Genomic DNA, 15,104 nt, shown 5'->3' with positions numbered 1-15,104 from the left:
ATAGTAACATTGTCATTAAAGTTTAAAAATGTAATGAATAGATAAACCAATATAAATTATTAGTATTAAACGCAATTATTTAATATCAAAATAAGCAAGTTGCCAACATACAATGATACATTACATTGCTCCTAATCCCTATCCAGACACATAGATTGACAATAGACTTGCATTACTCAATGTTAAATAAAATAAAAAAATGTAAAAGTGCTGCTTTACAATGGCAGTGTGTAAATGTAGATATTTATTCTGATCTAAACGGATTTGTAGAGAAATAAAAAAAAACGGCTTCAAATCCGAATTAAATTGGATAAATCATTCATTTTGAGCAAGCTGATTAAAAACCACAACTCACAGTTAATGGACGAACTCTAACTCACTTACATTGTTTTGTTAAAAAATTAACAGTGAGGAAGTGGGACATAAATGTTTTCAATTAAAAATATACACAAAAAAGAAGTTATATTAAAAAAATATATATATAGAAAAAAACAGCAGTGGAATATTGATACTTATGCCAAGAAATGCTCCCTAAGTATTCTGTCACTTTAACAATTAATTTGAAGATAAAAGTATCCACATTCTGAACAAAAAGGTTTAATCTGCGAATTTCTAATACAGATTAGGAGAGACACATATAGCGATCAAAGTATTGCGACCATTAAATTCAGTCATACTTTATCGCTTAGATAGGAAATTAAATATGGATATATTGAATTATAAATAGTTGTTTCGTTAACCGAGTGTCTGATTTTAGTTATTTAACAGGAAAGAAAAATTTTATATTTAGGCAAGAAAAGATCCGTTTACTAAATTCACTAAGCAGAGAATTTGGGGGGGGGGGGGATGTTATAACCTACTTCGAAATATTTTTTTTTATTAATTTTTGTTTTAAACTGGAGCTTGCAAAGTTCTGTCTGAAGAGTTTTCTCCAAACATATTTTAACTTGGTAGTTTTATAATTAAACCAGCTCAAATCGCTGTTTAGGAAATAGATCCCTTAATATTAAAAAAAAAAAAAAAAATCACTTTATGGTATAAATAAAAAAATATACATCTCCACGTGTTATTAAACCTACTCGGATTCAAGTTTCATCCCATTTGCGGATATCCAATCAATGAAGAAAATTGTATCAGTAATAATAAAAAAATTATAATTATAATAATAATAATCAGTTAATTCTAATTAATTGTCATGTTATTGAATTTACCACTTGCCTGGCTAAAGAACTTAAAAGTTATCGTTACCACGATAAATTAGCCTACATTTCCAGAAATGCGATGTCCAGAACATGGAAACAATTCATAGAATACATCTAAGGCGATAAATGTAAGGGTTATAACAAAAAAATGGCTGTAAATCTAAAAGCTTGGCAGCTAATCTCATTGCCAAAAAAAAAAAAAAATGGAAAAAAAATGATAATATCACTAATTATTTATATTTAAAAATAAAATAAATAAGATTGTTTATCCTTTAGATTGGAGGAAAAAAAATAGAGAGAATATATTTATAAATCTCATATAATATATTTATAAATACGTTGTTAAAAAAGCATCAAGCCACCTTAGGAAAAGTAATGTGTAACAAGAAATGAGATGAAAACTCCAAAGTATGGAACGCTTCAATTGTTACTGGATTTATTTCCGTCGTGATACAGACAATACAGACACAGATCTAAGAATCACAAACTGTTCCAAGTACTGATCTTAACAGATAACAAATATTTACAAATGCTGAATTTAAAAAATAAAAATAAATAAAAATAAATCACAACATTCCATTTTCAGAACAATCGGAAATATACACATATGTATACAGAGAACTTGATTTTTTTTTTCCTCTCTTTTTTTGGATATAATAATATTTCATAGTAGTATAAAATAATCAGACTGTGAAGGCTATGTTCTACATAGTATATAAATATGGTGATAATGCTTGTTGAGCTAACAAGACTTACAATCAAGAGGAAAAGTCAATTAGGAGAAAAGAAATGTGGGGAAAAAAATCTATACTATGAATTATATTTCAGACAGCTACATAATAAATGGATCCTTGGTTCTAAAATGATTTAAATATACAACTCACATTTTATTTTAACTGGACTATACCATATCCCACCATTTATTCAGAAACTGAAATGCTTTGTCATATTTTTATATTATAGATTTACAAATAGGGGGGGAAGGGGGAGGGGAGGTTGAATGCATTTATTAAAAGGTTCCTGGTTTGGCAAAGTCCCTAATTTGGCACAATAAATAAAATCATTAAAATAAATATATAGGGGGTGGAGGGGGGGGCTGAATTGATCTTATCGATAAATATTATTTTATATATATTTATATATCAATATGACACCATTATTGTGTAAAATTAGCTGCTAACTGTGGGCGTAGACTACTTACAGTGTTAAAAAAAAAACAAAAAAAAAACATGGAGGGTAATGTCAAGTTCCTTGGATTTACATGTTAATTAAAATGTAAACAATATTAAAAAATAAAATAATATACAGATGTATACCTCAAGTGTTTCTTTATCCAGTGGTCTGCGAGCATTGTAAGCGTTTCTGATCTCTTTCTGTGTTAAAATTATCAAAACTTAACTTGAAAGCTTACTAGAGCGAACTGTTCTGGTGAGTGGCGACTGCCCCAAGCGTACAGTCATTTATACCTTCTTTGCAATCTACCATGGAAAGTCATGACCTTGGGAAGAGATTCTGTATGGATTTTAGCTTAGGATCCATTCAAGACTGCTACAAAGAGGCATATACTCTGAAAAAACCGTGGAAGTGCTGGTCACAAAAGCTGCACTGCTGACTATGCTGCTTGTTCTCTGGTCGCCATCCCTGTCGCCTAACAGTCGCCAGTATGACCTTTGTGGTGCCAAGATCACTGTGTAGTTGTTTAAGGGAAGAGAATGAAGGGGGTGAACAGACACGTGGCTCAAGTGAAGGAAGGTGTCAGTGCTGTGAATCCAGTAAGGAGGCTACAGAGAGTTTATGAGTGTCCTGGTAGCCCCACAGATGGACAGTAAAGGGGGTGCTATAGAGGGGTGAAGCTATGCAAACCTCATACTCATATAAAATGTCAGTGCTGTGATTGCAGATCCCCGGGCACCACATATAATGAACATGATCAGAGTGATTGTCCTCCAGGTATTCTGCCTTGCTAGTTGAATTTCAGGGTGTGGGTGATAAAGTTTAGGTGTGGGTATAAAAGCCATAATAACCTAAGTCCTTGGCACAGTTCTTCTCACAGTCTCTAGAGGGCAGCACCTCACTTTTGAGGGGAGAGGAGCTGTCTGACACTGTAGGGTTAGAGGGGGAGAGTCTTCTTCTCTTGACCTGTTCATAAATCCCGGAGTCAGAAGAGTCCATGGACTTGATGGAAGGAGGTGTCTCGATCCAACTGGAGTCAGACAGGTCTTTGGGTTTTGTGTCCTCCCCCAGAGGAGACCTGTCTGCAGTCAAACTGTCAGCTTCTCCGCTAGCTGCTAAATAGGGGTTGGCAGCTCCCACCCTACCTGACGAGGCCCAGCAGGAGAGCACAGAACCAGATTTGGTGCAGTATTGCGGAGGGCTCCGCGCTCCCCAGCCAGTTGGGTCGCTGTAGTATCCTAGGGGGCGGGCAGCGCAGCCAGCGCTCGGCAGGGGCAGGGCTTTCACGCCTGCGGCCGCGTATGATAGGAGGGTGGCCGCGTTGCCAGCGAAGTCTGTTGCCGTATCGTAGGCAGAGGCGGTAGTAAAGTCCAAGCGGTTGTTGGCCGGGGTTACAAACCAGCGTTGTGGAGAAGGGGCACTTGGGTCTTCTTGTTGTGGGGACAGCAAGCCATTTGTGTGAGGGACACTGCGGTCACTTCCTGGCCCAGGCACGGAGCCTGGAGGATGGAAACGGGATTTCGCGTAGTTACTAACAAACTGGTCCTGCAGGAAGGAAGTGGCCATGGAGTATCGAGCACCGGGTACAATCTGGGACCGCGGGGAGTCATTGGGGGATGGAGTGAGGCGGTCCAGGTCACATCCAGTGTAGATCCTGAAAGATATAAAGAAATTATTATCCAACTGGGTGCAATAAGAATGTACAACCCAGTGTCATAATAAAGCTATTACACCCAATGTTGTAAAGGTACTTTTATACCCCCATCCACTTTCATAAAGCCATTGATTATTATACCCCCATCTATCGTAATAAAGTTATTATACCTCAATGCAACAATGTTATTATAGACCCACTTAGTGTAACAAAATCATACCCGCAGTGTAAGAGTTATACCCCAATGTAATAACGTTATTATACCAACAATGTCATAAGGTTATTATTTCTCCCATTGTTACACCTGTATTCACACTCAATGTAATAACGTTATTATTTCCCCCTTACACCTGTAATCACACCCAATGTAATAAAGGTATTATATCCAGCCCTCCCAAATAAAGATATTATAGCACCACACCCACTGTAATAATACAATTATGACTGACTCCCTCCCTTTAAAAACGCTATTATTGCATCCCATGAGCCGTAATGAAGTAATTATTGCACCCGGTTATAATAAAGTCATTGTATCTCTCAGTCTGCAATAATAACGTTATTGCTGATGAATAGCTATAGGTGTATTGTAGCAAGCTATAAGATGCTCGTTTATATTATCTCCTTTAGATCCACCAGGTGAAGCCTGTATTACAGATATTAACCTTATTGGAATCATTAGAATTATTTTATCACTTCTACACCAAGTGTCTGATATTCTCCAGGGCGATTACTGAAATAGTTATCTAGCAACAAACATCAGACTATACAACACAATGGAGAGACTGGCTGTTAATTGAGGTTAATGACACAGTTTACAATTATTACTTTTGTTTTGTTTTACTTAATTTTTTTGGGATAAAAAAAAGCTATTAAGGAAGAAAAATGGAACAAACGCAGGCCATTTATAGACCAGAAATATCTACAATAAGCAGCCTAGCTACCTGATTGGAGGTAAGTACACATCATATAGTGACCCACACTGAGCAGCCTAGATACCTAAACTGAAGGTAAGAACACATCATATAGTGACTCACACTGAGCAGCCTAGCTACCTAAACTGAAGGCAAGAACACATCATATAGTGACCCACACTGAGCAGCCTAGATACCTAAACTGAAGGTAAGTACACATCATATAGTGACTCACACTGAGCAGCCTAGCTACCTAAACTGAAGGTAAGTACACATCATATAGTGACTCACACAGAGCAGCCTAGCTACCTAAACTGGAAGTACACATCATACAGTGACCCATACTGAGCAGCCTAGCTACCTAAACTAGAGGTAAGTACACATCATACAGTGACCCATACTGACTAGCCTAGCTACCTGGCTGGAGGTAAGTACACATCATACATTAACCCATACTGAGCAGCCTAGCTACCTGACTGGAGGTAAGTACACATCATACATTAACCCATACTGAGCAGCCTAGCTACCTGGCTGGAGGTAAGTACACATCATACAGTGACCCATACTGAGCAGCCTAGCTACCTAAACTGGAAGTAAGTACACATCATACAGTGACCCATACTGACTAGCCTAGCTACCTGGCTGGAGGTAAGTACACATCATACAGTGACCCATACTGAGCAGCCTGGCTATCTGACTGGAGGTAAGTACACATCATACAGGGACCCATACTGAGCAGCCTAGCTAACTGACTGGGGGTAAGTACATATCATACAGTGACCCACACTGAGCAGCCTAGCTAACTGACTGGAGGTAAGTACACATCATACAGTGACCCACACTGACCATCCTCACCATATGAGCCATGGTTTGTATACACCATGCAGAGATCCATACTGAACATCCTGGCTACATGACCCAAGGTATGTACACAGCATCATGTGATCTATAGTGAGCAGGTAAGTGATGTGATTCAGGCCATACAGATATCCATACTAAGCAAGAATATGACCCAGAAGTATGTATTCAACATGCAGAGATCCATACTGAGCAGCCTAGGTAAGTGATCCAAGGTATGTACATAACATATAGTGAGTGACCCATACCGAGCCGCCTAGGTAAGTGACCCAAGGAATGTACATAACATAGTGAGACAGTGAGTGACCCATACCGAGCCGCCTAGGTAAGTGACCCAAGGTATGTACATAACATATAGTGAGTGACCCATACCGAGCCGCCAAGGTAAGTGACCCAAGGTATGTACATAACATATAGTGACCCATACCGAGCCGCCTAGGTAAGTGACCCAAGGTATGTACATAACATATAGTGACCCATACCGAGCAGCCTAGGTAAGTGACCCATACTGAGCTGCCTAGGTAAGTGACCCAAGGTATGTACATAACATATAGTGACCCATACCGAGCAGCCTAGGTAAGTGACCCATACTGAGCTGCCTAGGTAAGTGACCCAAGGTATGTACATAACATATAGTGACCAATACTGAGCAGCCTAGGTAAGTGACCCAAGGTATGTAGCAGCCTAGCTAATATAGAACGTCCATAAAATAAGCACGTGGTCACTTCGTATCACACTGATTAATTTACAAACATTGACAAAGTATAATCAATAAAATAAAGTTGTACAGGCTTCTCACTACTTGTTTTAACAGAAAAAAAATAAAACAAAACACGAGTGTTGGATCCTGTCAACATAAAGGTGATAATAAAAATTTATAGAAAAGTTGCTATTCACTAAAAAGCGTATTGTAGTGAAATTAAAACCAAACTGCAAGATTCTGCCTAAAAGATCCAGGCTGTGACTAGAGTGCAGTTGCCCTATTTTTTTATTATTTTTTTTAATAATCTATTTTTTTTTTTTTTTTCGATTTGTTTTATACATCATAGCAATTCACTGTTCAGTGAATAAACTCGCTCTAATGGGTTATTGAAGGGAATGGGGGGGGGGGGGGGGGGGTAGAGTTTAATACACATATCAATGGTTGTAATAAAAAAGAATCTGGCTTTTAGCAGGATCAGATGCCAACGAAACCTCGTGTTTAAAGTGAACAAACTCTTGAGGGTTTCACAATAAATAGAAAGTGTTGGGGATTGACAATGAAATTCCAAATGTTTGGTCAAAATAGTCCAAATTTGGCAAAATTCGCCAAAATAGCCTTATTATGGGCTACATTTTACAGATCATTTGTCAATGAACCACCGTTTCTGTTTTAAGGGTTTATTTTGTAAAACTGAGCAGGACAGGAGAAGACACATTATAGGACAATTTAACCAAAATTGAAAGTATTTTGAAGATCTATTAATTGGCCTAAAATGTGTGAATCGCTGGTCCAGTTTTCTTCAATGGCCAGAAAAGATCACACAGGATTCGGGCCTCATCAGGATATACTATTAATCCGTTACTCACATACAAACTTAGTTTACAGAAAAAACGAAATATATTTTTTTTTTTTTGCCAGATTTGAGGCTCAGCGGGAGGGGAGGGGAGGAGGGGCAAGCAGAGGGCACCCGCTGTATTAAGCAGGTTATCATTAGTACTATTGTGTAGAGACATCAGTATATAGTGAGCAGAGTATATTTCTGTTGGTGAATAGGGATACACTGGCTGACAGTGTGCAGACTGTGATATAATTTAAATACTACCTCCAGTGTGTGTGTATACTCACTGCAATATATCTCATACAGAGTCTGATATCACACAGTGTGTTAGTATTAAGAGTATAAGAACAGACCGATAGATAGATACATCCACTAAAAAGAATATAGTGTATAGTGATAGATATACTATATTGTAAATACATTGTACTGTACACTAAATACATAAATGCTGTAAATACATTGTACTGTATTCTGAATAGATATACACAGTAAATATATTGTACTGTACCCTGAATAGATATACACTAAATATATTGTACTGTATACTGAAAATACATTGTACTGTACCCTGGATATACACTAAATACATTGTACTGTACACTGAATAGATATACACAGTAAATATATTGTACTGTATACTGAAAATACTTTGTACTGTACCCTGGATATACACTGTAAATACATTGTACTGTACCCTGGATATACACTAAATACATTGTACTGTACACTGAATAGATATACACAGTAAATATATTGTACTGTATACTGAAAATACTTTGTACTGTACCCTGGATATACACTGTAAATACATTGTACTGTACACTGAATATACTACTGTAAATACATTGTACTGTATACACTAGATATTCATTGTAAATATTACAATGAAACTGAATATCCACTAAACAGAACACAGTGTGATAAATACCTTGCACACTATATCTGCATAATGTGGTAAACTACTCTATATGAGTCAGACAGTGTGTGTATATACACACACACATATATATATATATATATATATATATATATATATATATATATATATATATACACACACACATACACACACATCCACACGCATATAATGTTTTTAAAATATAGAATACACAGGATATAGTATTTTGTGTAATATATTACCCTGCTTGAGTGCATGCACTGTGGTTTATATGTAGTCTGCAGTATATCTATAATCGCTATATAAGGACAAATATGTTGTACTTTGAGAGCCTGATTATGTGAATATGTATATAGGATTTACATAATCAGGCTTTCAAAGTGTAGAATATGAAATACTCGGTCATTAAATAAGGATTCTAGTTATGAAGTCTGTATATGTATCATTTTTGTACCATTTCCAATAATTCCTTCTGTATCTTTGTAACAATACATAAACGGGGTGTGTGATTATATTCAAATCTAAAGTATACATTATTTATATAATTAACAAAGTATTATGTATAATTATGCCAAAAAAATATATTTTATACATGTTTGTTTTGGGTTTTTTTACAGCAAAATCTCCAAACATATACAAATATACAATATAGCAGTAAATAAAATGGAAATATAAAAAGGTGTACATTTCAACCCAAAGGTGTTAACGAGCACAGTAGCTTGGATTGCAGTGATAGCCAATAACTAAATTATTGTCAGCTAATCTAATCCCCATACAATCAATTTATTGCCAGGAACTGGGAACTGCAACCCACAGCCTACAGTGTGCCTCTCACACCATGATCCCAAAGACAGACAGCCACCAGGGACTCCAATTCCCATCATGCTCTGCACTGCTGGATGTTAGAGTTAACTGTATAGAATTAACCAATAAGTAAATAAATATATATTCGAAAATAGATCTTCAGCCCTTCATCCATTCAATGTAATATAAATCACTAATACTTTATATATCTAAGTCTCTATATTCCAGTTTACGACAGGCTAGAAAAATAAATACAAACATACATATTAAAAATCTCTCCTAACTGGCTGTGCATTTTCTGAGACAGGTTCCTCATCAGTATTGTACAGCAGGTAATATAGGTCATTCCAGCTGGTCTTGTGCCCATTGAGTGGTTAATTACTTTACAAAAAGATTATAGACATTTCCTTATAAAAACAAGAATTGGAAAAACCCAAATCGACAGCCACAGAGTAAAAAAAATCAAATAGTATTTCTAAATGTTGCGATCTCTATGAATACATATTTTGCTTAAGTGAAACAAACAAGATAAATAAATATAGAATTGTTACTTACGTGTCATAATTGTCCCGAAATCCTTTTGCAAATGGATTGTGATCAATTTTTAGCTGTGTGATCTGCAAGAACAGAAAAGGCCATTGTAACACTTTCCTAATTACCTGATACACGTTAACTAGGAGTTTTTACAGAAAGTCGTGAATATCTCTCTCCCCCCCCCCCCCCCCTCCAAACCCAAACCACACACACCACATTTTTAACCTGAGAATTGATGATTCTCAATAATATTTCCACGTAGGCATTCCTTTATGCACTTATTATTCAGCTGACCTACCTGTCTGAGTTGTGCATAAAAAAATATAAAAGAAATGGGCTTTTATGGCAGTCATAAACAAAAAATTTTCATACACTCTTATTGCACGGACTTAAAAAGCTAATCTATCAAACATTTAGTGAAAGCAAAAAAAAACAAAAAAACACCTAGACTCCACTGTAACAATAATTCACTCAGCATTCTAATTTCAAAACAGAAAACAGATCGGTTTTTCTAATAAATTCCATTTTATTGTAATTTTTTTAAATAAAATATTAGGAGGTTTGTGGTCAGAACTGGTCTGTATTTGCAATTATCTGGCCTTTAGTGGATGAGAACCCTCTGTGCCACATGGGTGAGGAAGTTCCCTCTGGCACTCAAAGTGACATACAAACTAGGTTGGGTGTTTTCCCCTGCTCTGTTGTAGTTGTATATTTTATTTCTGTATTTTAGGACACTGGCTAACTGCCTCAAGTTACCATAACCACTGCAGACTGTTAGGAAAATGTAATATTTGATGGGTTATTTACATCAGTGTTCTGGTAGGCTGTGACTGCAATAAACTGGGTCTCTGGGAATGTAAAGGTCTGAACTCTTCCAGGCTGTGTCGTGTCTTCTGTGCCATCTTCGTTCACTTCAACCACATGTAGCCGGGGCTGGTACTTGTGTAGGGATTGCAAGACCACCATCTGTCAAACAGCATAGCAATATATCAAATGTAAAAAGAGGGGACTTGGACTTTAATTACAGGCAAAGAATAAGCACTGCCCTCACTGTCACCAATCCTAGGATACTCTCACATAAAAAATAAATTGCAAATATAATCCTCAGCAAAGGAATTACACAAATTATTGGAATAATGTAGAACTTCCTTGTATTACTATCTAGTGTACAGTAAATTATATCCAATTAATAGACACTATGAGACTATTACATATAGTATGAGAGATAGAGAGATAGAGATAGAGATAATTTCTACACCAAAAAATTTGAAAAAAATATAAATAGATTAATAAAAAGTTAAGGCACTATGAGGCTATTACATATAGTATCAGAGATAGAGAGATAGAGAGATAATTTCTACACAAAAAAATTTAATTTTTTTTAAATAGATTAATAAAAAGTTAAGACACTATGAGACATATAATATCAGAGATAAATAGATAGAACATTTCTACACACACTGTTTTAGTTTGGTTTTTTTTAATTAAAAAAAATTAATAGACACCATGAGACTATTACATATAGCATCAGAGATAGATAGGATATTTCTACACACACTGTTATATATATATATATATATAAAAAAATAAATAAAAAAAATGAACTATTTTAAATGTCAGAAGACAGCAGATCTAATGTAGTTTATGCAGAATGATTTATTCCAGATTGATTCCATTATCCACAAGTGCAGGTTACAGATGGCTCCATTGAAACACAAGCTATAATTAAATACATCCCAATCCAGTGCTGGGAGCCTAAAGACTCGATAGAACGAGTTTCACATCTACTGTGTGAGTACATCCATTCCTACTGCCCAACAACTTACTGTCCCTGCTCAGTGGGATGTTATCAGTGCACCTACCTGCCCAGTATTATTAGAGGCGCCTTTGTTATTCGTTAATTTCATTTTCCCAAATGAGATTTCCTGTCTCATCCAGTGGGCTCCAGTATTTGGGGAATCCGGGTGCATGTAGACCCTGTTACCTGTTATTAGAGATACATTTTATCATTATTTTCATTTCTTTCAGTTTATATTTTAGACTCAGCATTTGCATATTTATTCTACAGCCGCAATTATTTTTTCACCCCTATCATCTGCTCAATAAATGCTGCTTAGTCTCAACACAAAAGGCTTTAATTAATGTTTCTCACCTAAAAAAAAAAGTGTCTGGGATTTAAAAAGAAACGTGTTAATTGGTACTCGCCTTGCACATTGGTGTCCGCTTTGCCACAAGGAACCCACTTCCCACCTTGGAATCGCCAGTGATTTGGGTCAGCCAGGATAACATCCACAAAAATATTATAATGTGCAGTGGGGTCCAGTCCGGAGATATTAAAACTTAGGAAAGGGAACATGCGTCTAGCGGTGGAAGGGGGGGAGAAAGAGCACAAGGAATGTATTGAATAAAATTGCACTGAATAATTAGGCAAATGCACATCATTTATAAAAATAAAATACAATTTAAAAAAAAAAAACACCGAAAAAACCCAAAAAGTGCACTATAAAGGCTACAAACGGACAGCAAAAATGAAAGTGTAAAAAATATCAGCGAAGCTAAAAATAGAGTACAGTAATGATAAGCAGACTTGGTATTTAAAAATCATACAAAATCTTCATTAATGCTTAAAAATATTATTATTATTATTATCATTATTAATATTATTATTATTATTATTATTATAACAATAACAGCAACAGAAATATTTTGTATTGTGAAACATTTGGATGTAATGCCCATTATGTGAGTGTATGAATGAAGTGTAAATATTGTGAAATATGAACAACTACAAAATAATAAAAACTAATAATAATTAAGCCCAGATCCAGTATAGGTGTGTGTGTGTGTGCGCGCAGGGGTTAAGATTTGGTCCCTAAAAGTCGCTGGAAAAATAAAACCAAGTATATCAGTAAGTGCTGGTTGGTGTAAAGAGCCAGGCATGGCTCCCTGCCCTGGTACCTACCTGCCTTGTTTGGTGATGATCATCTCAGTTTGGTGCCTGTGGAATTTGAGCCAGAGTGGCCTGTTGCAGAGGTAGACCTGAGCTTTTCCAGGTACCAGGCCAGGCTGGGGTGCAGAGAACTGGTAGAAAGGGGGCCCCTGGTACGAGTGGCCATACTGCTGGGTGTAGGGGTATCCTGTGCCCGGGTATCCTTGTGGGGAAGAATTGCCCAGGAGGCTGTTGTAAGCTCCATTGGTGATGACTGGGTGGTGAGCCATGTATCGGCTGGGGCTCCCAATGGAGAAGGCTGGGTGAGCTGGTCCATGCTGGCTGGGATAGGGGAACATAGTGGAAGAAGCAGAGGATGCAGACTGTGACTGACTGGTCTGAGGGAGGAGATAGCGATCTGCTGTAGATCCATCGAAATTATGACGAATCTCAGAGACCCCATCCAAGACAGGAGACAGCTTACTCCTCTGGCCATCCCCTGGTGAGTCTTTGGATTCAGAGAAATTGTCTGCTTCTGACTGATTCGTCATCCCTCTGGTAGTTTTTTTCAGAGATGAACCTCTCTCCAGGCTGTCAGCAGTGGAGATAATGGGATGATCATGTAAAGCTAGCTCAGATCCACCAGGATGGGGGAAAGTACTACTGCTCACACTGAGGAATTTCTTAGAGAGCATGACAGAGGGAGAGAGGCAATGTTCCAACTGCATAGCTCAGCTAGCAACCAAGTGTCCACATCAGCTTTCTGGCAAACACATGGAGGGCAACAGTTAAAGCTCCCCTCAGTCTAGTCTAGTGAGGTCCACTGCAGAGTGCTGCTCCCCCAGAACATTGATCCACATTTCCTTAGAAGCACAGATTGCTGAAATGACTCCATGCAGCACAAGATAAGACAGCACTCACTTTGCAAGCTGCTGCATTTGGAGCTGATGAAAGGACTCATGCCATTGGTTAACTGCTGACAGTAATTTAATTAGATAGGCATTAATTAGGATAATCACCTGGCTTCTGAGCTCTGGGATGGCAAATTGAAGCAGAGTTTATTTAGAGTAATAGTGGGGGAAAAAGATAAAATAAAAACAGATTCTGGGTGTATTTTTATTTCCCTTCTTCTTCATTATATATAGTTTATATATTTCCCTTATATGTATATTTTTTTCCGTGTATCCTTACCCATACTATTCACTGTGGAATGATATGGTAGTAAATACTGTGATCTGGGTTCGCTGTGCCCATAGCAGATCAATTTAGCTCTGTACTGTGGTTTTTAAGCTATTATTAAGCTGTTTAGTTCATGTGGACATCATGACATCACTCTAAGCCAGCCATCAGTGGACACCAGGGCTTCTGATTGGGGGGGTGGCTTTTCAGTTAAGTCATTTACCTCCAAATCTCAGTTGCTGCAAAGCCTTGCTAGATATATAGAATGAGAGAGATATATATAATTTTTTTTTTTTTTTTTAAATTCACATTTTGAAAGAAAACATCATCTGTTGGTCTGTGTAATCCCAGGCGAGAGGGAGAATATTGAGGCTCTGAGTAGGAGATTTAAAATAATTATAAGATGCTGACTGGATGTGACATACTGCATTTGCTGTGATGTTTGTGACATTCCCCGACAACTAAATATTTTATCTCGATCCCTAGTGCAAAACATAAAAATATATACATGGATATAAAAAATAAACAAGAACATCCTTTCAAAAACTGCACTTTAATTAGCCAGTAAAGATGCTCTGCAGTGCACACACAGCCTATAGTGTTTTCACAGCTTATGCCTGAACTGATTGAGCATCGAAATAAGACATACATTTAGATACACGTTTTACTCTGATTGTTGCTAAAAGAAACCAAACATTCTATAGAAATGCTGTGACCCTTGTTCACATCTAACACTGGGCTCCTATTTGCCACAATGTTTAGAGTTTTTATACAATTCAGAGCTTTCTGTAAGTTTTGTTTTTCTACCAGTTAAACAGGTAAGATGATCCTATGGGAAACACATCTTGTAGGAATGTACAATATTAACCAATATATTTTTAAAGATCCTTCACTTAACTATTTTTGTGCAGGGTTGTACTCCAGTACACTGAAAACCTGTTATCAGGTACAAAGCATTTGTAGTTTAATTTTGTGAGTTTTTTTTTTTTTTTTTGGTGGGGATTTAAATGTCTCAGTCTCTCGGTTTGACAGATCACTTTTTATAAGCAAAGATTCACAGAGCCATATGTCACTATTTATACTTACAACCATTCTACTTCTTTATGTGTAGTACAGGAATGAACTATATCAATGCCAAATAGGTTAAAAAAATAATAATAAAAAATCCAGGAATTAATGGCCAGTTAAAAATTATTAGAGGAGTTCAAAATGTAATTATTATTATTTTTTTTGCAGATCAGCTATATAAAAGTCATGTAGCCTACACTTCCATAATCTTCTATAGTTAAATATCTGCTCATTCACAGTCTACTGATGATATATTAAATGCAAGTATTCCACAAAGTTATTCTTCCTTCTAGGTAAAAGCTGCCTTGTTGTTTGACTCAAGGACCAGTGTTCTGAATGTGCATCTATCCAGC

General features: G+C 36.7%; 1 protein-coding gene across 1 annotated transcript; it reads right to left on the bottom strand.

Moving 5' to 3' along the window:
• Window positions 1-2,530: 2,530 nt before the first annotated feature.
• On the bottom strand, window positions 2,531-13,242 carry TBR1 (T-box brain transcription factor 1). The gene is made up of 6 exons (XM_063428615.1): window positions 12,538-13,242; window positions 11,781-11,935; window positions 11,438-11,559; window positions 10,383-10,541; window positions 9,597-9,658; window positions 2,531-4,029 (listed from the first exon to the last, which is right to left on the bottom strand). Exons 1-6 carry the CDS (start codon window positions 13,230-13,232, stop codon window positions 3,198-3,200), a joined length of 2,025 nt encoding a protein of 674 aa, XP_063284685.1. The 5' UTR covers window positions 13,233-13,242; the 3' UTR covers window positions 2,531-3,197.
• Window positions 13,243-15,104: the final 1,862 nt, after the last annotated feature.

The sequence above is a fragment of the Pelobates fuscus genome, chromosome 8, assembly GCF_036172605.1.
Source record: "Pelobates fuscus isolate aPelFus1 chromosome 8, aPelFus1.pri, whole genome shotgun sequence".
Taxonomy (NCBI): domain Eukaryota; kingdom Metazoa; phylum Chordata; class Amphibia; order Anura; family Pelobatidae; genus Pelobates; species Pelobates fuscus.
This window is presented reverse-complemented; position numbering and strand designations above follow the sequence as displayed.

What these genes read in the sequence shown, in the direction of transcription:
- TBR1 (XM_063428615.1), bottom strand. Translation starts at nt 13,232, where the DNA reads ATGCAGTTGGAACATTGCCTCTCTCCCTCTGTCATGCTCTCTAAGAAA. An exon ending in AGCGGACACCAATGTGCAAG is followed by an intron (nt 11,560 to 11,780) that starts GCGAGTACCAAT and finishes CTCTAATAACAG; the next exon opens with GTAACAGGGTCTACATGCAC. An exon ending in CAGCCTACCAGAACACTGAT is followed by an intron (nt 9,659 to 10,382) that starts GTAAATAACCCA and finishes CTGTTCTTGCAG; the next exon opens with ATCACACAGCTAAAAATTGA.